The sequence below is a fragment of the Neofelis nebulosa genome, chromosome 12, assembly GCF_028018385.1.
Source record: "Neofelis nebulosa isolate mNeoNeb1 chromosome 12, mNeoNeb1.pri, whole genome shotgun sequence".
NCBI lineage: Eukaryota > Metazoa > Chordata > Mammalia > Carnivora > Felidae > Neofelis > Neofelis nebulosa.
In genome coordinates, this window is record NC_080793.1 from 13278884 (window position 1) to 13303015 (window position 24132).

The 24132-nt window shown below is 51.4% G+C and overlaps 1 protein-coding gene across 2 annotated transcripts; it reads right to left on the minus strand.

The window, feature by feature from the left end:
* Positions 1–2011: 2011 nt before the first annotated feature.
* Positions 2012–22987, minus strand: PTGS1 (prostaglandin-endoperoxide synthase 1). 2 transcript variants are annotated; one of them, XM_058694247.1, is made up of 11 exons: positions 22889–22987; positions 22702–22797; positions 16106–16222; positions 15582–15722; positions 15237–15380; positions 12963–13144; positions 12767–12850; positions 10771–11017; positions 8327–8613; positions 4583–4730; positions 2012–3143 (listed from the first exon to the last, which is right to left on the minus strand). In XM_058694247.1, exons 1-11 carry the CDS (start codon positions 22893–22895, stop codon positions 2788–2790), a joined length of 1809 nt encoding a protein of 602 aa, XP_058550230.1. In that variant the 5' UTR covers positions 22896–22987; the 3' UTR covers positions 2012–2787. The 2 variants fall into 2 exon arrangements, with proteins under 2 accessions (XP_058550230.1, XP_058550231.1); XM_058694248.1 differs by lacking the exon at positions 15237–15380.
* Between the last annotated feature and the right edge of the window lie 1145 nt (positions 22988–24132).

Genomic DNA, 24132 nt, shown 5'->3' on the forward strand with positions numbered 1-24132 from the left:
TCAAGATTCCAGGAATGAACATTCATTTTTATGAGCATTAAGAGGCTTCACTCTGAAGGAGTTTCCTTGATGTATTTGACATATGTTTCTACATGCAAAAATTTCACACACAGTTGTCTGTACAGAACAAAGTCCACCTAAGTTAGGTACCTGCATTCAAGAGAAGTCTATCCCCAGAAGCCATCCCACCCTCCCAACCGCACATCCCTCCACCTGGCTCCAACTGCTGTCATCTCTCAGCTGGACCATGGCCACAGCCTCCTCCCCATTCTTCCAGCCTTCCGTCCTTCCTGCTCTACTCTCTTGCCCACCTGGCACCACAGTGCTCTTTCTAAAACACTAGACTGATTGTGTCTCCCTCAATTAAAATTCCTTTCAGAACATCATAGTGCTTCTACCATTTCAGGCCAACAGCCATTAAGGTTTGGCTGCAAGCAATAGACATGAACTCTGACCAACTTAAGTGAAAGAGGAATTCATGGAGCAGCCCCCAGGATGGAAGGAAAAGCTAAGGTCTTGAGAAGGGCAGGAACTCAGGCTTCCCTAGTGACCTTGGAAGCAAGAACTAAGGGACAATCTTTCTGAGCCCAGCTGTGGGGAATGAATCAGTGGGTTGTTTCAATCTCTATGTAACTCCATTCAGGGGCCAGTTTATAAGGAGAGGGTGTCTGATTGGCCAGGACTGATTCACAGACCCAAACCCTGGCCATGATAGAGCCACCAAAAGTGGAATTAAAGAGAGGGTGAAGATTCTCAGGCAAAGTAAGGTTATTAGCAAAGAGGGGAAATAAATACCAGGTAAGCAAAGACAAGACAGCCATTTTACGCACACTTCTAGCAGCCGAAGGATCCCTGATCATCAGAGCAACTGGGGGGAGCTGATTGCATTCTTTGCATTCAACAGGACCAGGAAGGAATGGCTTAAGCAGTCCCCAGCCAACTAAGGAGAAACAAGGGCTTTCTGGACTGTAAGACAGGAAGCCCAGCCCCAGGGATCCCATTTTCCCCCTTTGTTTCTGGGCCATTGTTTTTCCTAAAGAACTCTAAACCCAAAGTGAGGAGAATGAAGGAACTTTCCTAATCTCTTACCTTTCCCCTCTGCCCTGTCCTCTCCTGGCTAGCCAAGCGGAGTGGGTGGTCTATGTGGCTGGGAAAGGGTCTCAAGTCTTAGGAGCCAAGCAAGGGAAGGCAGAGTAGTATGGGTTAGAAGGGAAAGCAAACTCACCTTGCCTTTGTCTTATTTCATTATTTTCTTATCATCTGCTCTAGCCCCAGTGGAATGTGAGCTCCACACCAACAAAAGCCTTATCTGTCTCAATCGCTGCTAATAGCCCTAAGCCTGTAGCAGTGACTGATGTGTAGTAAGCACTTAGCAAAATCAATGTGACTGAAAGCGTAGCATGTAGTATGTTACCCCACCTTCTGCCTCTGACCCTGAGCCAGAGAGGCAAGATCAGGCCTGGAACTAAGTTAAATCAGGAAGAAAGAGGAATTTGGATGGGGGAAGAGCCTAACTCCAGATCCAGCCAGACCTGGGTCCTGGTCTGGCTCTGGCACCTGTGAGGCATGTCACTTGACCATCCTGAGTCTCGGTTTCCTCATTTTTGAAACGAGGATTATGCCACGTACTTCATACTCTTGGGTAAGAATAAATGAGAAGTTAATGTGGGAAATTGGCACAAAGTAAGTGCTGTCCTCCCCAGATGCCCTTGTCTCTGCCCTTGTATTCTTTGTAAGGAAGGAAATTATTCTAATCAGATGGTGGGTACTGAATGCTCTGTCTCCTGGGGCTGGGGAGTTGTGGATTTCAGGAGAGCAGCCTGGAAGGGACAACGCCTGACCCACAGTGGGAAATGGAGATCGGTGGTGGAAAAGCTAGGTGATGACAGGCTCCAGGAGCCCTAGTGGAAGGTCTCAAGACCTGCCCATCAAGCTTGCAACTAGGAGAAAGGCCACACCAGTATCACCTCTGCTTCTGGAAATGGGATGAAAAGTGATACATAGCAGGCAATTTGGAAAAAGACTTTTATTAGCTTCATGAGAAACAGCTTCCATGAGTCAAGACATGGATGGTGATAGAACTCTGGTGGCTTCCAACCAATGGCCTGGAAAGAGCCCACCTGTTCTCCCTCCTTGGACCAGGGTCTAAGTTGGGGTCCTAAGAACACCCTACTTCCTTGCCCCCTCAGTGCAGGCACAGAGTTGGGAAATGCATTCTTGTTAGACCTTAGACCATATATTCTCCTGCTCTGTGGATATCTTACCGAACAGGAAAATGAATCAAATCACCATTCTAGATATTCAGATCAAGACTGATCTGGCATACCAGTCACCATTCTGGATCAGCAACCAGGAGCACAACATTCTGAATTGCCATTTGGAAACTCAACATTCTGGAGGGCCACCCAGAATTCTAGAATGCAAAATGAGAATCCCTAACTTTCCAGATGATTTCATCAGGAGCTCCACATTTCAGAATGCCTATGTTCCTATTCAACCAGAAATCTGACATTCTAGGTCATCAACCAGGAACCCGGTGTTCTGGGATGCCAAATAAGAATCGCTCCTAACATTCTGGATGGTCAATCAATAATTCAGCATTTAGAATAACAAACAAGACCACAATATTCCAGATAATGGGTGAGAGACACAAAGTTCTAAATGTTGACCTTCATACTCTCAATGCCAAACCAGATACCCAACATTTAAGACTTTCAACAACCCTGGCCCCAACTTTCTGGGATGACCAGCACAAAGTCCACCCCCCAAGAGTGCTGCTCTCCCCCCTCAGAGCTCTGTAGATGGCCGCTCCACACCAGGCCCATCATCCTGGCGGGGGTCGGGCACATGGAAGGAAACGTAGGGACAAGTCTTGGTGTTGAGGCAGACCAACTTCTTCAGCGTGGCTGTCTTGACCATATTGAAGCCCATCTCACCACCAAATGTGCTTGGCTTCCAATACTCTGGAGAACAGATGGGATTCCCTAGGAGGCCCTTGAGAGAAAAGGGGGCCCCAATTTCTATCATACTCTCCCCAAAGATGGAATTTGGATGGCACTTCTCCAGAAGCAGCCCCGGGAAGAACTCCAAGGCATCGATGTCTCCATACAGCTCCTCCAACTCGGCTGCCATCTCCTTCTCTCCTGCAAGGGGGGAAGCTAGAGTCAGAGTCATGGCACCATTAAGGTTAATGTGGGGAGGGAAACTTCTAGGCCCACCTTTTTCTGGAGAGAGTACGGGACTTCAGAAGAGCAACTGAACAATTGAGTACATGCCCTAACATCTGGCCTGGCTGACTGACCCTTCTCCATGGCTGCATCTAGGGAAGGAATGCTACTAAAGAAGGAATCAAGGGCCTGGATGGGCCACCGGACAGCATGTGACCTTGAACAACTCATGTCTCTTCTCTGTGCCCTAACTGCCTAATGGTGACAACAGGGAGACACTATCCATCTTGCTTCCTTCACAGGCAGGTTTCAAGGACGTATGCTAATTCAAGTCCCTTCATTCTTCTGGAGCTCAGAGATGTGATATAACCTGTCCAAGCTCACATAGAGATTTAGTTATAGTGTTCTCTTCCCCCTCTGGACTGTGACAGGAAATTAAAGAGTGACAGAGATTGTGGTTCCAGAATTATGGGAGCTCACTCCCCAGTCTATGAAGACCACCTATTCACAGATAGTGGCGAAAGGGAGACAGACATTGAGCTTCCCTACCCATTTCCCTCTATAAGGCACACAGTTATGTCACACCCTGCTCAAGCCCTCCCACTGTTTATGACAACAGTTCCCAAACTCTTGGCAGTCCACAGCAGGAAAGAAAGGAAGAAGAAAGAAAGAAAGAAGAAAGAAAGAAAGAAAGAAAGAAAAAGAAAATCCTCCCACTGTTTATGACAACAGTTCCCAAACTCTTGGCAGTCCACAGCTAGAATGAAAGAAAGAAAGAAAGAAAGAAAGAAAGAAAGAAAGAAAAAGAAGTGTATATATTATACACACATACATATAGATTCTTGGCACCATGCAGGCCTACTGAATCAGAATCTTGGAGAGATATATCTGGGATTTGATATTTTTAATCAGTTTCCTAAGTGATTCTGAGGCAACTGGTCCGTAAGTAGATATTTAGGAACCACTAGATAAAGTAAAACCCAAATTCTTTTACATAGAATCCAAGGTTCTACACAATTTGGCCCCTAACCCCACCCCTCCCCACACATAAGCACCTTGCTCCAGCCACACCCACCACTGTGCCCCTCCCCCTCCCCCCCCCCCCCCCCCCCGCCCCTGCCACAGGTTCATTCTTAATGGCTTCTGTGCCTTTGTCCCTTCTGTTCTTCTACCTAGAATGCTTTCCCCCTTGGTCTCCATCCAGAATATCCCTATTTATCTCCTTCAAAGCCAGCTGAGAAAGCACTTTCTTTCCCCAAGAGGGGTCATTTGTTCCCTTCCCACCCCACACCTCCCTGACCCTCCAGCACGGTGTTCACACACCCCTCATGACCTCCACAGTCTGTTTCCACAATGTCCCCCTCACTTCACTGCGAGTCCCTCGAGGGACCCGTGTCCAGGAAACAGCTGCTCACCTGTGAGCTCCTGAAAGGACGTGTAGGGTCTCAGGCCGAACCTCTTGCGGTATTCATTGAAGGGCTGCAGCCGCAGCTCACGGGATTCCTTGATGACATCGACAGCCACATGCAAGACATGGTGGTCCATGTTCCTACCCCCACCAATCTGCCAAGACATAAACACAGCTGTGGTCTGAGAGCCAAGCCACAGTATTCTACAGGAGATCTTCAGGTTAGGAGCTCTTCCCAAGCACAAACAGAGCATGGCTGCATCCAGCAGCCACCATGCTGGGGACTCAGCCCCAGGTCTGCCACTGTCGTGCTCTTTCAGGAACACCCCTGTGTCTCAGCTTCATCATTGTTAAAGTGGCAGTGGGCCAACAGGACCTCTCCAGTGGCTTACCAGCCACACTAGTCCCCAATGCTTTGCATTTAAGTGAGAATCCCAACATCCTGTTACAAAAGGTTCTGCAAGTTTTAGGTTCAGCAACTAGGATTCCATAAAAGAAATGTCAGAATGGCACCAGCCAGGAGCTCAAGTAGAAGGAAGGGCATTGTGGCTCTGGAAATGAAATCTGGAGGGGCAGAGGGGGTTCTGAGACAGCACATGAGAAACAAATGGATGGACAGATGTTAGTTTTGGGAACCGAAACTTTATGGTATTCTTCAAATCTGTTTTTATCAAAGAATAGAGATGCTTAATCATTCAGCGGCGGGGTGGGGGTGGGGGGGTCCTGCTAAGGAGCTTTTTCCTATTGGTTTTCATTCCTGTATTATAGCATCGAGATTCAACAAAATTTTAATGATTAAAAAGTGAGGCACTGTTGGGATGCCCGGGTGGCTCAGCCAGTTAAGCATCCAACTCTTGATTTCAGCTCAGGTCATGCATGATCTCACGGTTTGTGAGTTTGAGCCCCATGTTGGGCTTATGCTGTCAGCAGCTCAGAGCCTGCTTGGGATTGTGTCCCTGTCTCTCTGCCTCTCCCCGGCTCGCATACGCTCTCACGTGCACTCTCTCTCTCTCTCTCTCAAAAATAAATATTTAAAAAATTATCTTTAAAAAAAGTGAACCATTTTTTAATGTTTATTTATTTTTAACAACACTTTAATGTTTTATTTATTTATTTATTTATTTTATATTTTATTTCTTTTCGAGTGCACCTGCATGAGTGGGGTAGGGGCAGACAGAGAGGGACAGAGGAATCAGAAGCGGGCTCTACACTGACAACTGCAAGCCCCCCAGGAGCTCATGAACCATGAGACCATAACCTGAGCCAAAGTCAGACGCTAAACCAACTGAGCCACCCAAATGCCTCAAAAGTGAACTACTATTAACCGACCACCACTAGAAAAGGGAAACTCAGAGCCAGAAGGTAGGAACACAGAGTAAGTATCATGTCACTGCATTCACACCAGATAAAGCCACTCATGGAAATGCAGGTGACTAAGTCTGTTGTTTCTCCTTCCTTCTGCCCAGGAAGGAGATCAAAAGGATCAAAAGGCTCCAGAGAAAAATTCTGATTCATAACAGTTAAGGAGTATTGGTCTAAAGAAAACTCTATTGCTTGGGATGAATTGATAATGTCAATACTTAAGAAAGAGTTCTGTTTAAGTAGAACAAATATAACTGGATGGGAAGGAGGAAAATCATAATTGGGTGAAGTCATGCAACTTGGAGCAGAGCAAAGCTAGCAGAGGCCAATGCAAATGTCGGTTCCACCATTTACAACCTGTGGGACCATTGTGGGTTGATTTGTGTCCCCCAAAGAGATATGTTGAAATCTTAATCCCCACCACCTGTGAAGGTGACCTCATTTGGAAATAGGTGTAATCAAGTGAAGATGAGGTCATACTCCCTTAGGGGGATCCTGACAACCACTGATGTCCTCAGAGAAAACAGGGACTCAGGGAGACTCCATGTTGGCATTGGCATGAGGTGTCTAAGAGGATTGTCAGTAGCCAGCAGAAACTAAGACAAAGGCATGGGACAGATTTTCCCCAGGAGCTTTCAGAGAGAGCACATAGCCCTGCCCACACCTTTTACCCTCCAGAAATGTGAAATAATAAAATAAACTCAGTTTGTGGTCCTTTGTTATGGCAGCCCTAGGAAACTCATGCAGGGACCTTAAGCAAATTACTTAAATTTCAGTTCCTTCATATGCAAAAAATGGGGAAGGCAAGAGCATTCACCTGATTCCTTGTGGTGACATTAGCAAGATAAAGTATGCAAAGCAGTTATCTCAGTGTTGGTCATATGGTAACCCCCCCACCTCCAGACGACAGCCACATGTGGCGATTATCAGGGGAAGCCCTGTTTTATCACTGCCCATGCTCTCCTGAACATCCTGAGAGTTGACACACTTATGACTTGCCTTGGGCCAAGTACAACCCCGGGGCTTTTCCCACAGCATCATGGCCGCTCTTTGAAAATGCTTTGGAAACGACACAGCCCCACACAAAGCTACTATCTCTGTTCATCTCTGTGTCCCCACAGAGAAGAGAGGCCATAAATCAGCCAGAAGCTGCCCATTGGTGGTAGCACATGCTATTCCAATCAAATTACCAGCGGTAGACCTAGATCCACAGGGTGCCACAATATCATGATAGGGCTTAGGGAGAAGGATCAGAGAGAAGCGCGGGGAACAGGGCTAGGACAGAGGAGATAGGGGCTTCCAAGCATGGGGAAGGAGAGATTCAGGAGGGAGCTGCTTATAAATTCCAGGGAACGTGCTGTATTAATTTGCTAGGGTGGCCATAACAAAGTATCACAGCGTGGGGAGCTTAAACAACAGAAATTTATCAGTCTGCAGGCCAGAAGTCCAAGGTCAAGGTGTCAGCAAGGTGGGCTTCATTCTGAGGCCTCTGTCCTTGGTTCATCCATGGTCATCTTCCCCCTAAGTCTTCCCACTGTGCATGTCTATACCCTAATCTCCTCTCCACATAAGGGAACCAGTCACAGTGAAGCCCATCCTTTGAGCTCATTTAACCTTAATGACCTCTGTAAAGGCCCTGTCTCCTAATATGGCCACATTCTGAGCACAGCAGGTTAGGACTTCAACCTATGAATGGGGGGTAGGGACAATTATGCCTGTAACGGAGGCCTGTAATTTGATAAAGACCAACTATGTGAAGACACCTTCGCATATATTAATTACCATGCCCTGAATGTCCTCACGGTCCTCAAATTGCCATGCCCTCTGACCTCCAGGCCTTTGCCATGCTGTGCCCTCCACCAGGAGCATGATCGTCCCCTGCCATTAACACAACCCCTCTCCCTGGGAGAGCTCTAGCCATCCTTTGGATCTCTGCGCAGACATCATTTCCTCATCTACAGCTCTCCACACTGGGTCACAAGCTCCTCCCCAAGTTCTCAGAGCACTGTGGGCTCTTTGTATTGTGGCTCTTAACATGCTCTTATAATTCTGATAATGTCAGAAGAGCACCTGGCACAGTGCTTTGCACATAGTAAGTGCTCACATGATGTTAGCTGTTCTATGGCTATTGTTCCTCACTAGGGTGTCAGTACCAAGAGGACAAGGAACCAAGAACCATGCTGACCTTGCTCACCACTCTATCCCCCAGCACCCAGAGTAACGCCTGCTATTGCTGAATGAACGAAAGACAAGAGAAGGAATAAAGGAATGGGTAAAGGAATGTCGGAGTAGCACCACCCTTATGGAACAGAAAAGCACACTGGGCTTTGGGTCTGGGTCTGTTGCACCCCAGAGCCCACCTGCCCTCCCCCACGCTCCCGAGTCTCACCCGGCCAGCTCTCTGGCGAGAGAAGGCGTCCACCAGGGCCTCGACCCCATAGTCCACCAGCATGGAGGTGTTGAACAGGAACTGCTCGTAGCTGTACTCCCGGGAGCCCACCTTGAAGGAGTCAGGCATGAGCGGGTGCCAGTGGTACAGCTGGTTGAACTCCAAGGCAATGCGGTTTCGATACTGGAACTGGACGCCGAACAGCAGCTCCGGGTCAAACTTCAGCTGCAGGAAGTAACCGCTCAACTGCTGCACATACTCCTCAATCACAATCTTGATGGTCTCCCCTGGGGGTGGGGGGTTGGGCAAAGTCAGGGGAGCACAGGGATTTGGCCACCTGGCTCGGGAGGCAGGCCAGCTCATGAATGGTGCTTGCTTCTCGCTTCTTTATTGTTGTTGGTGGTGAATTTGGGGGGCCACTTTCACTTAGTCTTTTTGTAACAGGGTGTGAAAATGGAGTTTTTTTCTTTTGAAAGAGAGAGAAAGCATGAGTGGGGGAGGGGCAGAAGGAAAGAGAGAGAATCTTAAGCAGGTCCCACACTCGGCGTGGAGCCCAACGAGGGGCTCAATCTCACAACCATGAGATCATGACCTGAGCCGAAATCAATTGTCAGGCATTTAACTGACTGAACCGCCCAGGAGCCCCAAGAAAGGAGCTTTCTGTCTCATGTTGGACCAATGTCCCAAGACAAGAGCCAAATGCTATTCCCACATTCCAAAGGGATGTCATAGGCCCAGCTAAGCAGGACATGGAAGGAAGTGCCCGAGAATTGGTTTTGTGGCCTTATGGTGATCACCCTCCCACAAGATGTGGGAGTGGTCACAAATGATGAGAAAGTGGAGATTAACTTCATGGGGCTCTCAGAGTGTGCCTCCAGGAGTGAGGACAGCTTCAGAGAGACCCCTCAGAGCTGCCGCAGGAGCAAAAGAGGCAGGCTGAGGACTTAAGATGAATCTAGTCCCATGTACATGTCTTGCATTTTCTTACACATCAGAATTCTCATGAACAGCTTTTCCTCTGCCCCCTCAGTAACCAGCTTCAAGTCAAAGAGGCAGGGAAGAACCAAACTGAACATTCCATAACAGAATGAAAACTGGTCATCGAGATAGGAAAAAGAACTGATTACTTTAGCCAATTAGCCATGAGACAAACTGGCTTCTAGCAAATTGATCTGGAGCCATGAGATTTGCCATCGGTAAGGTCCAGAGCCTGGCGTCACCGTTCCTAGCCTCCCTCTCCCCTCTCCAAGCTTGAGCTGTGTCACCTCATCTGTCTGAACCTCACCTTCCTTCCCCGTAAAATATGCATCGTGATACTATGGATGGGACCATTGGGAATAGCAGACAGAAGCAGCCCAGCCCAGGGCCCTGTGTAATTGGGAGTATGACCACATGCAGGCGGGAAGGAGGATGGCTATGTGTGGGTGTGCAGGGAAACCCCCTCCCCCCACCCAGGAAGGAGCTCCGCTTGAGATGTTGTGCAAGAAGCAGGAGCTCCCGCAGCAGCCAGACCTCTACTGAGTGGCCTTGGAGATTTCACTTAACCTCTCTGAATCTTAATTTTCACGACAAGGGTAATCATATCTGGTTAATAGCGTTGTTGGGGGAAGGTTAACCGAAGCACTGGACATACAGCTTCATTACCTTTGATCACAGCTTCGACACCAGCTTCCAGCCACAGACTTGCCCTTTCTAGTCAGTCTCCAAAATGCTGGGACTTCAGCACAAGCCCCTTCTCCTTCTTTAGATTGTTGCTATCCCTGATGCCTGGCTCTTCCAGGCCCTAGTGAATCAGGCAATATAATTGGAACCAGCCATGCCCAGTGATGCCCAGAGGCAAGGGAAAGTGGTTACTGGTGACTCAGAGTGAACACTGTCTGGACAGGGGTGTCAGGGACCAAGCTCCCAGGCAGGAAACCATCTGACATTTTAGGCTGCAGACTCGCCCCCGTAAGGGACACAAAAATATCTTGTCCCTGAGTCACCCAGAAGCTACCAAACTCCAGGAAGGCGGATGCATGCAGAGCAGAAACAGGACTCCTGAAGGCAGGGCAGGCTAGAATCTGACCTGCACATGCTGGGGATGTCACTGTGTGCTTCTGGGGCGGTACAATGGGGAGACAGATGGGGGTAGCTAATCAAATCTGCTGTAAGTCACCATAATTGACCATCACAGCCATCCATTTTCTAAAGGCCTACTATGTGCTAAGTGCTTTTCATCATCTCTACAAATCCTTACAGCTATCATTACCCCCAGTGTCCAGATTTGGAAACTGAGGCTCACATAGGGGAAGAGGACTGCTCCAGGTCTTATAGCTGGTAAGCAGAGGAGGTGGGGTCCTAATCTCAGCTCTCTCTCCCCCAACCCCCTTCCCCCCCACACACCCTGCTTTTCAGGATGGAGGACATGACCTTCCAGGACAGGGCTGGTCTGGAATCCTCACCGATAAGGATGAGGCGGGCCGTCTGGAAGAGTTGCTCATCACCCCAGGTGGGGTGCTCAGCCTTCAGCAGGTCACACACGCGGTTGTGCTCACGCAGCCAGAGCGTGGCATAGAGCATGAGCCCGGGAAGCAGCCCAAACACCTCCTGACCCACAGCCATCTGGCTCTGGGGTGGAATGTTTCGTGGGTAGTGCATCAACACCGGCGCCTCCTCCACCGATGGCGGGTACATCTCTCCGTGCAGCACCTGCGGGATGGGGCCGCCTGGCAACCTGGGGACAGGGCAGGTGTCTGCACCTGCCAGAGCTGACACCCTCCCTTCTGACAGCTGCCCATATCACTCAGGGCAACTGCCCATCTTCTGTAACCCAGGCTGATGGTTCTAGCCGATTCTATTTCCTAAATCTTTCTTAGAATGGGTCCCTTTCTCTCTATCCCCACTGCCACCACCTGCTTCTAACCCACCCTCATCCTCCATGCTGACACCTCTCATCAATGTCTCCCTACATTGACACTTGTCCTAGACAGTCCATTCCCAGTACCACAGCCAGAGTAATCCTTTAAAAAACAAACAAAACCCAAATCTAGTATCATGCCCTGGCTTCACACCCTTCCAAGTTCTCTCTCTGTTCTTGGCAGAAATCAGAAATCCTAAATGTGGTCCCACAGGCAACTCCACCCTCGCCTGCCATCATTTGGGTGTCCAGGCAGCCATACTTCCCTTCCCTCACTCCTCCAAGCCACACCAGCTGCTTCTCCTCTCTAAGTCCAGGCACTGCTAGCTGGAAAGCCCTTTTCCCGTCTTGGCTTCCTGAACTCATCATCCCTGCAGCTCTTGGTGTATCTGAACTTCCCAGGGAAGCCTGCCCCGCCCTCTGAAAACTCAAAGAGCTTTTTCCTAGCAGGTGATCACAAGTGTAATTGATTATATGGCAGCCTTTTCAATCATTCAGTAAATATACACCAAGGGCCTACTACATGCCAAATATTGTTCTTAGCCTTAAAGATTCAGCAGTGAACTTTGGGTTTGGGTTTAGGTTTGTCTAGATTTGTGTGGTCCAATACGGTAGCCAGGAGTCACGTGTAGCTGTTGAGCACTAGGCATGTGGCTGGTGAGAATGAAGAACTGAATCTTTAACTTTATTTAATTCAGATTTACTGACACTTCAGCAATTGGAAAACCTTTAAGTATGCTCAGAACAACGTGGACATGTGAACCTGCTTTTCAGCTGTAACTTTATGAAATCTAAGTACAGATCAGATTATCCCCAATGAAAATTTGGCATCCCAAGTGAAATGTGCGATGAATATAAAATACAGATCACATTTCAAAGATTTAACATGAAAAAAAAAGAATGTGAGCTATTTTATTCATAATTTCTGTATCAAAAATAATTTCTGTATCAATTACACATTGAAATGATAATATTCTGGCTATACATAGAGGGTTAAATAAAATATATTATTAAAGTCAATTTCACCTGTTTCTTTTTACCTTTTTTAATGTGGCCACCAGAGAAACTGTAATGACATGTGTTGGTCACATTGTATTTCTGGTGGACAGTGTTAGTGCAAACAGAAAGTCGTGGATCTGGCATCGTAGTGTGTGGGTGCAGCCCTGATGGGCTGTGGGTTCCTGAAGGTCAGGGCCCATTAACTATCCTGGTCACTGCTCCACTGTCTGTGCCAGGCACACCATAGTGTCCAAATGATATGGTGGAAAAATTACAAGTACATATGCAGACTGGAAATGTTCATCTTCTAGGAGATGGACACCCCAAAGTCCACCCCCCAGAACATGAGAGGCTGTGTCTGCTCCTAGTGTGCTTCCCTTGCCCGGCACCTTCCCCCAGGGTTCACTGTCTCTCCTCCTCACACACATCTCCAGCTCCTGCAGCTGGTCCTTGTAAGACGCCACTCAGGTCCCCCAGTGGCCTCTGCCAGGGAAGGCCACGGGAGGCCTTTCCCACTGCCCCATCTGCAACCACAGTGCTACCTGGTATTTGAGTTTCCCATCCTTAAAGAGCCGCAGCTGATACTGACGTTCCAGGTTGTCCCCATAAATGTGGCCGAGATCTACCTGAGGACAGAAAGAGGGTCCGGTCAGCAGACTGGGGTGCCGCCTCAGCGATGGTGACCTACATGTGCTAAGTTAGGCCCAGAGAAGTCCTGAGCGCCTCCTAGGTACTCACCCCGTGTCCCAAGGCCTTGGTGAAGCCAGGACCCATCTTGCCAGAAGTTTTGAAGAACTGGTGGGTGAAGTGTTGTGCAAAGAAGGCGAACATGAGGTTGGTTCCTTGGGGGTCAGGTATGAACTTCCTCCTGAGCAGGAAGCGATGGCCCAGAATCTGGGCATCTGGCAACTGCTTCTTCCCTGGTTGGGGAGGTAGGGAAGGGCAGCAGCTGTCTGATGTCTCAATCTCTCTGCCCCACAGCCTTCTGGGCTCACTGGACCAAACTGGTCCACACAGGAAGCCCAGATCAGCCTTCCTCCTACCAGATGGCCCCTTGCACCTTTTCTACCCTAGAAGTATTTATGGGTGAAATGGCATGATATTTGGAATTTGCTCTAAAATACTTCATTAAAAATAAGGTAAGGGGGAGAGATGATATAAGATTGGCAAATTATGGATATGTATTGAAACGGAGAAATGACTACATAAGAGTTTATTATACTTTCTTCCCAACTTTTGTGTGTGTTTGTAACTCTGAAAAAAGTTAACCAAAAAGAAAGAAGAAAGAAACGTAAATAAAACATAAATAAAGAAAAAAAAAACAAAAAAGATCTTGGACTCCCTGGCCCTGGAGCAAGGTAGCCTATGTCTGAATCTGGGTACGCCATTTGCTGACTGTGTGAACATAGATAAGTCATTTTACCTCTCTGAGCCTCGATGCCTTCATCTGTAAAATAGGGCATCTGTAAAATACCTATTTTATGCAGTAGTTTGAGGAGTACATGAGATAATGTAAGCATGACTGAGAACCGGTAAGATGGGATCTTGTAAATCAAGGATCAGTGAACTTCAAACTTTTTCTGTAAGAAGCCAGATAGTCGATCTTTCTTTCAGGTTTTGCCTGAAAAAGCTCTGTCGCCATCCACTCTGCTTTGCTGTTGTAGTGGGGAAAACAGTCACAGATGGTACCTAAGCAAATCAGTGTGACTAAGTTCTAACAAAACTTTATTCCCAAAACAGGAAGTGGACTGGATTTAGGCTGTGGGCTGGAGTTTGCCAACCTATTTTAAATATGCCAGTCTTTCTGTCTGGGGTAAAGACAACAGGTCATCTCAAAGCAGGTGTCTGTCATCATGAGAATAAGTATTAAGAGCCTTCCTTAATTATGTCAATGTCAGATGCGTTGGTACCCAATGCCCATACAGAAAGGAGTAACTAAATTTTTGTGTTTTGGTAAAGGCACCCTTTCATAGTACCTCAAGCAAGGCTCAGTGTTGAAGGTTCAAGATCAAGAGAACCTCTCTGGATTGAGATGGTCGATTGGTTTCCTCTGGCAGGCAAGGAGATCAAGCACCCCAAAGGAAACTCACCAAAAGGGAAGTTGGAAGGAGTGGTCTGCACCCTATAACCTGGACTCACCCCTTGGATTAACATTGAAAAGGGGCTGGTTCCAGCAAAGTTTTGGCAGAATCCAGAGACTCTGTAAGACCCAGCTATCTGGCAGAATAGTCATGCTTTAGACATAGGAGCTAAACATGTGAGTGCAAACCATCAGAGTAGTGCCCTGAGACCCAAATTAGGACATCAATACCTATGCAAGGTGCTGAGCCCACAAAAGCCCACCACCACAGGGCTGCACAGGACCCAGCGTTCAACAGTGTCACCATGTGGACAGGGATGGAAGTGATGGCAGCAGTGGACCAATGCCTCTCATGTCCCCTCTGTATTTGAAGCAGAATTCATGGCTCTGAACTGAGTAAACCCCTGGGTTTTCAGGCAGTCAGGAGTGGAGTGGAAAGAAGGACTTAGGAGGAAGATCCTTGCCAATGCGAACAAGTGGGGTCTTGGGAAACTAAAGAAAAAACTGACTTTACGTGTAACCTACACTGATGAAGCATGGTAAACTACTTACATCAGTTAAGAACCAAACATGGAGTCAGCACCCAACAAATAGCACAGTATTCCTTCCTTCCTACATTTCAACTCTTAAGTCACCCCCATTTCAGCAAGATCCCACCAATTCAGTAGACAAGGTTCAAGCAAAGAGGCACCCTGGAAATATGGAAGCACTAGTCTGACTCTGCCACTGACTTCTTAGGTGACCACAGGCAAGAGTCTCCACCACCCCTTCCTATCCTCATTCCCCAGCCCTGTCCTTATCCATGGTTCTGATATGTTGTATGTCTTGCCTTTGACCACCCATCTGGAAATGGGTCAATAATTGCTTTTTCACCTGCTTTTCCCCAAAGAGAACAGGGCACCTCCTGTGATTCCCAACCCCATCTCCATTACCTTTGGTTCCCATGGGCATGGGGCAGTCTTGGGGCACGGAGGGCAGAATACGAGTATAATAGCTCACGTTGGAGAAGGACTCCCAGCTGATGTAGTCATGCGCTATGTTGTAGGTGGGAGGGCTGGGGATAAGGTTGGAACGCACTGCAGAGGGAGAATATGGTGATAAGGGGGTTCCCATCCCCAGTTACACCCCCCTCCCTGCCTCCTCTTGGGTTGGACTTGTTTAACCCGGCATCATAGTCTCCCAACCCACTGCCCTTATCAGATGCCAAGAATTCCAAGAGCTGGAAGGACTTCCTGCTCCCCAGAACGGGGGTGGGGGGGATGCTACCCTCCACCCACCTGTGAGTACCAGGCGCATGAGCATGTCTCGGATGAAAGTGGCATTGACAAACTCCCAGAACCAGCGCCCGTGTGTCAGCAGGAAGTGGAGGAAAGCGGGGCTGGGTCGCAGTGAATTCCGGAGCCAGGTCCATAGCTCGGCTGCAGGGACAATGGGAGCCACTCAGTCGGGACTCCTGGTAGGACCAGAAGTCGCCCAAGTGGAAGACAGGAACCGGGAATGAAGCCAGGACAGAACCGGTCAGAACGTATGGGGCAGAGTAAGGATGGAACCTTGGAAGAGATGACACATGACAGAGCCAGAAGCAGATGTGAGAGGGCAGGGGACAGGGTGAGGGCATGAGGTATGCCAGGAGGGAGAGCTCTGCTTCAGCCGGGTCAGGGAGAGTGTCAAAGGTCAAAGCCAGGCAAGGAAGGAGAACTGGGCTAAGGCCAGAGACAAAGGCAGGAACTGGGGGTCTCAGGACAAGCCCAGGGGAGCAAGGGAGCCCAGGACAGGAGTGGAGTCAGGAGGCCCGGCTCACGGATGGTGCAGTTGGGGCCAGAATATCCCGTGCGGGTGCAGTCACACTGGTAGCGATCAAGGCCGAAGCGGACACAGATCCCCTGGTGTTGGCATGGGTAGTAACAGCATGGATTCACTGCAGGGGAGAAGCAGAGATCAGAGGTGATTCGAGGATGACCTCTCAACCCCTGTCCTGTCCCCGATGGGGAAGTATGGGGCCAGACATATGGACTCAAGTCACAGGTCTGTCCTAACTCACTTGGTGGCCCTTTCTGGACTTCAGTGTTCACCTAAGGGTCCTCTCTGCTCCCAAAGTTATGGCCCTGCCCTGTTCAGACCCTGCTTTGGTCTCTAGCCTAGTCCACATGGGTCCCAAAGGGAAGTCCCCGCCTCTTCCCTGATGCCATCAAAATAGGGCAGGGGGAGAGTTCAAACACCAAATTGCAACCAAAGGTTAGGAAACAACTGATAAGACACAACAACCACAGGCTTCTAGAGCATTCACTTCTTGCCCAGTCAGAGCCCAGCACCAAGGGCTGGGTTTGTGAAGTTCAGGAAAGGGATAAGGATGGGGGCGTCCTCTCAGACCAGCCCACAAACTCTAGGTACCTGGACACTGGGAAGATGAGATTGTCCACCATCCCTCTATTTTTGTAGAAGTGGGGGAAGAGCAGGAATCATAATGCCCACTTGCAGATGGGGAAACTGAGGCCAGACAAGGCAAACCCCACACAGGTCACCCAGCAAGTCACACCAGACAAAACCAACCTTCATTTACACCATACCACCCCACCCAAGACTTGACATTCAAGTCCAAGGAAAGAAGTTTCCCAGAACCCTGTGGACAAAGTGTGGGTTTGAGGGGATCTCAGCCCCCATTCCTGATAGGCCCAGCCTTGGCCTATGTCAGAGCATACTCTGGGCTCAAGGATCTTGAGGATGGTCAGGCACCAAGGGACAGGGGAGATATAGTTGGAAGACCCTCCTGAGGGGTGAGTGGAGCTCTGGCATCAGCCCTCCTGCCTCTTGGAGAAGTCCCCACCAGGAATCTCTCCTTATGTCTAACCCAGGTCTTGCTGACCACAGCCCCTTTGCTCGAATCTGCACTGCTTTAGTGATTCTTCAACAGCAGAGGTAGACTTCTCAGAGCTCATTCAGTGTTCATCACAGCTCAGCAAAGGAAACTGAGGCCCAGGGGGAGGTGGAGGCTTGGCCAAGGACACAGAACGGAGCAAGACCTCCTGCAGACCCAGGTCTCCTGGATCCTGGCAGGGGCTGCTTCGCCAGCCTCACACAGAAAACACCAGACTCCCTTCTGCAAACACACTTCCTTATCTAGGCTCAGAGCCAACGTTATAGGGAACTCCCATTCTTTGTACAATGGATTATTGGGGGCCAAGAGGGCAGCAAGAGGTGGCAGAAGGGTGTTGTGGTTAGAGGGCATGGCCCTGGGCAAGGACCAACCCCTCCACTCTTAGCCTCTTCACTTGGCAGCATGGGGCCTAGAGAAGAGGGTCCTCATGGCCCTGACCCAGGAGAGGGCCCCAGCAGCAGTGCCCCCCCCACCCCCCTACACACATACACTCAGGCAAGCAAAAAGAGAATCACAGGAATCATGCACATAGTTTTGCTTAAGCCCTGGCAACTCCCCACAGCCCCACAATGGCATCTCTGTGGCCCCCGTAGGGAGTGCAGAAGGGAGGGGCCTACAGGAAGAGGGCTGGATGAAATGGCCTTATCAAGCTGATACAGGCAGACCCAGCAGGCAGGACGCAGCCTCCCTTCCCACAGCCATGTGCCCAGAAATGCCAAGAGGGTGGGGGGAGTGGGTAATCACCCCAGCGGGCTCAGGGCTCTGGAACTCTCCTCACTGATCCCTCCTGCTCAGGACACTCTACCTACCTGCTTAATACACCTGCCCAGGACCCCCTGTAGCTCCCCACTGCCCAGCCCCCAACCCTGGGCACACAGGGCCCTTTAACCCAGATGGACATCAGTCCTACTGCTAAGCAGGCATAGGAGCTAAGGCCCAGCCCTTCACTTGGCTCAGTTTCCCCAGCCTAACCACTGTAGGGCTTTCAAAAGAACCTCAAGAGGGTCTTCTAGCTCATTCTGTGGCAGCCCCATCCCTTAGCCTCAAAGTCAGAACCTCTCCTTCCTTTTGCCCAGACCACTGTTCTTCCCTAACAATCCCCTCCAGGGCCATCTGACCCTCCCAAAGAGCTCATGCCTTGCCTCCTCAGGAAACCTCCCATGAACGTCCTTCACTCCACTCTGTGTTCCCACTCAACCTGCTCTTCTCCACCATGAGCCCCCAGGGGAAGGGGCAATACTTTCCCCACTTTCTCCTCCCTAACACAGGCCATGCACACACTGGGGCTCAACCCAAGTCCTGGAGAGATCCAGCCACCCAAGGGATCCAGATGTGGTGGCCAGAACTCAACAGATGTTTGCGGAGTCAATAAAATGAAGCCAGGAGAATGGCTACCCCGAGCTTGGCCAAAGATATCCCTCATCTTCCCAGCCCTGGCTGCTGGCTCAGAAGGCTAGCCTGGAGGCTTCCTGCTTCCTGCCCTAGAGTTCTGCCCCAGCTCCTGCCCGCACCCCTCTCCTGCCAAGAGAGGCTATGTCCATGCAGAGGCTCCTCCCTCCCAGACCCACCATCCAACCTTCCCTCCCTCCTCCTCCACGATCTTTCCATAAACACCAGCTGCCCCTGGAAGGAAAAGTTCTCCCCAGTGAGGAAAACAGCTGCCTCTGGGGCCCCAGGGTGTCTGGGTGAGCAGAGCAGAGTCTGAGTGTCTCCTCCCCGGGATGCGCCTGACCACGCTGGACTATCACAGTCGCCGGGAAATCCGGGGCTCTAGCGACTGACCACTCCACAGCCTTGCGTACCCCCATTCTTTCTATCTGCCTGGCACTCCCAGGAGGGTGGGGAGACGCCCTGCAGGGCACAGAGGAAGAATTCCAGGCTCAGCATCAGGAGACTGGCCCAAGCCCCACTGCTTTGAAGTTCCAGAGCTAAGACTTGGATTCCCTCTCTTTCCCTCCCTTTCTGTCCCTGGAGGTTTCCAGGCCTGGATCTGGGAAAAGGATGGGGTAGGAGAGGCACTTAGATCCACAAGTTGGGAATGACCTCAGAGGGATCACCATCCCCTGCCACAAGAACTCTGGGAACTACTCACAAAGAAAGGCCTCCCTTCAGTCTAACTGAAGTCTGGCATGCTTTCATGCCGGCCCAGTTCTGTGCTCAGTGGAGGACACCCTGCATAATAAGCCATCCAGAAAGAGAACTGGAGAGGTGCAGGCACCAAATCTACCAAGTTCCCAGCACAGGGCCAAGTGCCAGGTAGGTGCTGGGGGAAATGTATCAAGAGAGCGGGACAGCGGCTGCTCTTTACTGGTCGTGTGTCTTTGGGCAAGTCCCTTCCACTCTCTGGGCCTCATTTTTCCTGTGTCTCCCAGAAGGGGGACGGGGCAGGCGGGCTCTGAGGAGGCCTCCTTTGCAGCCTCCCCTTCTTCATTATTTGCATCAGTATGAATCCCCTGGCCCAGAGCAGAGAACCTTGCAACTTGCTCTCACTGAATCTTCAAGCCACCCCGGAGGTGGGGTCGATCAGTATGCTCATACCGCACACATTCCCACAAATGAGAAGTATCCAGAACTGCTCGGCTCCAGAATTTTCTGAGGATTAAGGCAAGGAAATGTCCCCCAGCCCAGGAGTCAGAGCCCCGGGCACAATGAAGAAACACCAAGTCCTCCAGGATGCACAGACACCAGGCAGCAAGACGGACCCTTAATGGGACTGAACTGAAATCTCTTAAGAATAATATTTAGAGAAGCTCCAGGAGCTTGGCAACCAAAGAGGAAAAAAAAGGCCCTGACTAGCCAGACCTGGGCCCCAGCTCCTACACTCAGCCAGGCCAACAGTCAGGGGCCAGGCACCCCCACACCAGGCCCCAACAGCTGGGCCCACAGCTGGAAGAGCCAACTGGAGAGGAAGCCCCCTCATGGCCCACAGACTCGGCTGGCGCTGCAGATAGGAGACGGCAGGCAGCAGGGAGGCCTTGGCACAGGCTGGGTTCCCCTCCCCATGGGCCAGGGCTAACTGGCCTCAGGCCCCTCTGCCTAGCACAGATTGCCAGGTCATGCCATGTCCCTAGCCAAGGAGAAGGCACCGAGTCAAGTCCAGGGGCTAAAGGGGATAAGTTTGAGCATTAAGACTTCCGTGGCACGGCCTTGCCCTCCAAGCCTATCTCCTCCCCCACACGGAGAAGCCAAAGCAACAATGTCCCCTGTCACCTGCCCTCAGCTGAGTCTGCAGCCCTCCTCTGCTGGGGGTCGGCCTTTGCTGTACCTCTGAGGGCAAAGCATAGGCTCTGGCTTCCAGGAGCAGATGCCCAGACATCGTGGACCTCAGTTCACTCACAGACTGGAAGTACAAAATACTGCTGCACCCAGCTTGTCATTGCTCTGTCCTTGACCCTTGCAGCAGCCTCTTAAAGGTTTCCTGGCCTCCAGTCTCAACCCCAAGTCACCTATCCAACCCAATTACCCTCAGGCCCGAGTCCTGGCACCTCACCCACATTGCCAGCCAGCACCTGCCTCTTGTCCTACGGCTCCCTATGCTCCTGCCTGCCTCCCGAGGTCCAGACCTTTAGACTCCATCTCTGCCATTGCTCCTATCAGAAAGACCTTACAGGGTCTCACAGTAAAGCCTCAGAGCACTTACCAGCACTCAGCACCCCCTTCAGGGTCCAGGTCAAACGTCACCACCTCCAGGATGTCTCCCTCGGTTCCTCACACTTGAGAGGGAACTTCTCCCCACCCTGAGCCTCACACACCCCTGTGCGGCCCTCACCCGTGGCCCTGACCCCTTTGGATGACTCTGTTGGCGTTTCTGTCCCGTATGAGATGGTGGGCCCCTCCCGGCCCCGTGCCTCCAGCTCCAGCCAAAAACTAGCTTAAGGCGAGCCCTTGGGAATGTTTGTGGAGTGAAAAGAATAATTCCATTTAAACACTTCTGATATAAAGATAAGTAGAAAAGACAAAAACAAAACGGCACAGACCATGGTTCACTGGGTGTTAGTGAACACACAGGAAGACAGGCAGACCAGCCCTTCATATCCCCATCCCCTTGGATGGGGCCTCAGAGGAAGTGCTGTGCTGATCCACAGGCTGAGGAGTCGGGTCACTGGGGCAGCCTGGTCGGCCCTGGCTCTGCTGCTGGGGTCTCAGACAGATGGGCTCTCCCCTCTGGGCCACAGAGCTCCCTTCTGTAAAATGGGTCTGACACATCTCCCTGGCAGGGCTGTTGTGAGCACCAAGAAATGGAAGCCCATAGCTGGGCCTTGGAAACTGTAAAGTGCTGGCCACATGAGTCTTCTTCTTCCCACTAACTGGGCCTTTGCTCATACCCAGTCTCTGGAGCACCCCCCATCCTCTTCCTGGGTTCCCCAAATGCCACCCACTCAAACCCTCTCTCTCTCTAGGAAACCTGGTCTGATTCGCAGTCCACATAGACATCTTTCTTCTCTCCTCTGAGCACCAAATCGCCAGAGCATCGCAACAGAGAGCTCAGCCCCTTTCCCCACCCGCATCCTCTCTTGCCCCCATTTTACAGATGGGAAATGGAGACCCAGAGAGGGATGGATCATCCAGCTAGATGGTGAAGGAAGCTACGTCCAGGCCTTGCACACACGCACATGCGCGCGCGCGCACACACACACACACGAGCAGTAAGCTGGGGGAGAGAGGCTGGCTAAGGGTGGAGCTGAATTCCTCCACTTGGAACCTGATACACTCATGGGGAGGGGGGTGCAGGAGTGGTGGGATTTTACAGGATCTGACTTTCCCCATCATCTTCTGGGTGATGAAACCAAGGAGGGCAGTGGTGGGGGGTTGGGGGGGGGGGGACTGTCTGTGGAGAGTTTGCAAAGTGCCTAGGGCAAGACAGATTCAAGTTCAAACCCTTAGACCACCATGTGCTGAGCGAGCTAGAGAGAATTTTGGCACCTACCTGCGCCTAACTCACCTACCCATTGGGTGAGGATGTAAACCTCGGGGAGGCAACCCAGCTCTGTACATAAATGTGTTTCCACCGCCCCCCACCCCAGTCTTCCCAGAACAGCTGCTGTACCCGGACCCTCACCAAGGGAGACCTTCTATCCCCGGGCTGAGAATCCCCATGCGTTCCCAGAAAGTTAGAGGCTGGACAGGTGCCTGCTGCTTCCTCAGAAAGAGACCCCCAGCCTCACCCCCCGCAGGAAACAACGGGGTTGTTGGAGAAAAAGGCAGCCTGGACAGCTGGGGGCCCAGAACAGGTGAGGGGGCTGGAGAGGGGCTGTCCGTTCTCCCAAAGCCGCCATGAGATCCCAGTCTGTCCTCTCCACCCCCCTCCCCCGCAAAGAAAACCCCTGTAGAGCCCTATCCAAGGCCACACACCCCCGGGGGTCTCCAGAGAACCCCTCTCCCGCCGACTCAGGGCCCTCCCCCATTCCAGGCACCGAGAGCAGAAAGGGGAAGCTGGGCTTGCCCGAAGGGAGAGCAGGGGGAGGGGCCAGGCCGGGGCTCAGGACTGGAGGCTCCCCGGGGTCCGGGAGGGGGCCGCCTACCCGGCGCGGGAGCCCGGGAATCCGCGGGCAGGACCTGGGGCGGCTGCAGCAGCAGCAGCAGCAGCAGCAGCGGGAACCGGAGCAAACGACTCCTCCCTGCAGAGTGAGAGACATTAGGGCTGAGTCTGGCATTCAAGGCTCCGCCAAGGCAAAGGCGGATTCCTGGGGACACTGGGGTCGGACTCACGGCTCATAGTTCGGCAGCGCGGCTGGTGCTTGCGGGATGTAGACGGCCAGCTCCTGGGGTGCGTCTCTGCCCCGAGCTCTGGCCAGCCCGGCCCGCCCCCTCCCCACCCATTCCCTGGCTCCACCTCTCCAGCCAGCTGTCACCTCGGCAGCGCCGCCGCCCATTTACTTCCTCTGCTCCCGCCCTAGCCAAAACATTTTATTAATTATTCTGATTGCAACCAAAGCAGTTTTTCACCTGAGACCCGTGAGGCGTGTGAGCCTTTGAAGCCCGGTGGCACCAGAACGGTATCCGTTTGGCAGATAGGAAACTGAGGCCCAGAGATTATGTGCAATGCTGAGGTCACCCGAGGCTTCAGGGCAGAGCTGGGAGAATGCCAGGCCAGAGGCGCTGGCCTGAACCACACACCTTGACCCCCAGAGAGGAAAGGGGGCTCCAAGGAGCATTCCAGGCTGGCCTGCACATGGTTTCCTGGATGGGCAACCCACTACCCTCAGACCCAACAGGGAGCACAGGAAGGCTCTGCCCTCTGAGGCCCCGGGTCGGCCTGAACCTCTGCTGCCAGAAATGAAAACCACAGGCTCCAAGTCCAGGAGACCTGAGCTCAATCCAGACTCTACAGCTTACTAGCTGTGTCACTTTGGACCCGGTATTTACCCTTTCTGGTCTTCAGTATTCCCATCTATGAAATGGGGATAATCATAAGAACCCTCCCGGAGGACTGATGTAAGATGCCTTGAGAGGCACACAAATCTGTTGATGCAAGCCTCGGGTATCAGGAGGCATGGTTTTCAGAGATCTTCCAGCTCCAATTTCGTGGCTGGCCAGAGCTGGCACTCTAGCCAGACTCACATCTACCTGCCGACTTTCCGGAACACCAAGATCCAGCTCCTCGATTTTATAGCTGGGGCGACAGATCCTAGCAGGGGGAAGGGACGGGCACTAGGTCACACAGAGTCTCCTGGTCCCCGCACCCAAAGATTTTCTCCCTTGGTTTCCCCAGCACGCTAAGCCATCCCATGGGCTCCACAGCAGGGAAGCTGAAGGAGGTGCCCAGGCATCCTCAAGGTGCAGGGTGGGAACGATGCCAGGTGGGGGAGGGGAGACCTGCTGGGAAGCCCCTCCTATGTCCCCACCCGAGCTGTTCCCATGCTCCACTGGGACAAAAGCCAGCTGCTCCAAGGAGACAGAGCAAGCCAGGGCAGACTCGAGGAGGGAGTGGGGCAGATAGAGGGCCCTGGGGT

Coding starts and splice junctions, on each gene's coding strand:
- PTGS1 (XM_058694247.1), bottom strand. Junction 12,851..12,962: donor CCAAGGCCTTGGGACACGGG/GTGAGTACCTAG, acceptor TTCTGTCCTCAG/GTAGATCTCGGCCACATTTA. Junction 11,018..12,766: donor ATGGGAAACTCAAATACCAG/GTAGCACTGTGG, acceptor CCCATCCCGCAG/GTGCTGCACGGAGAGATGTA.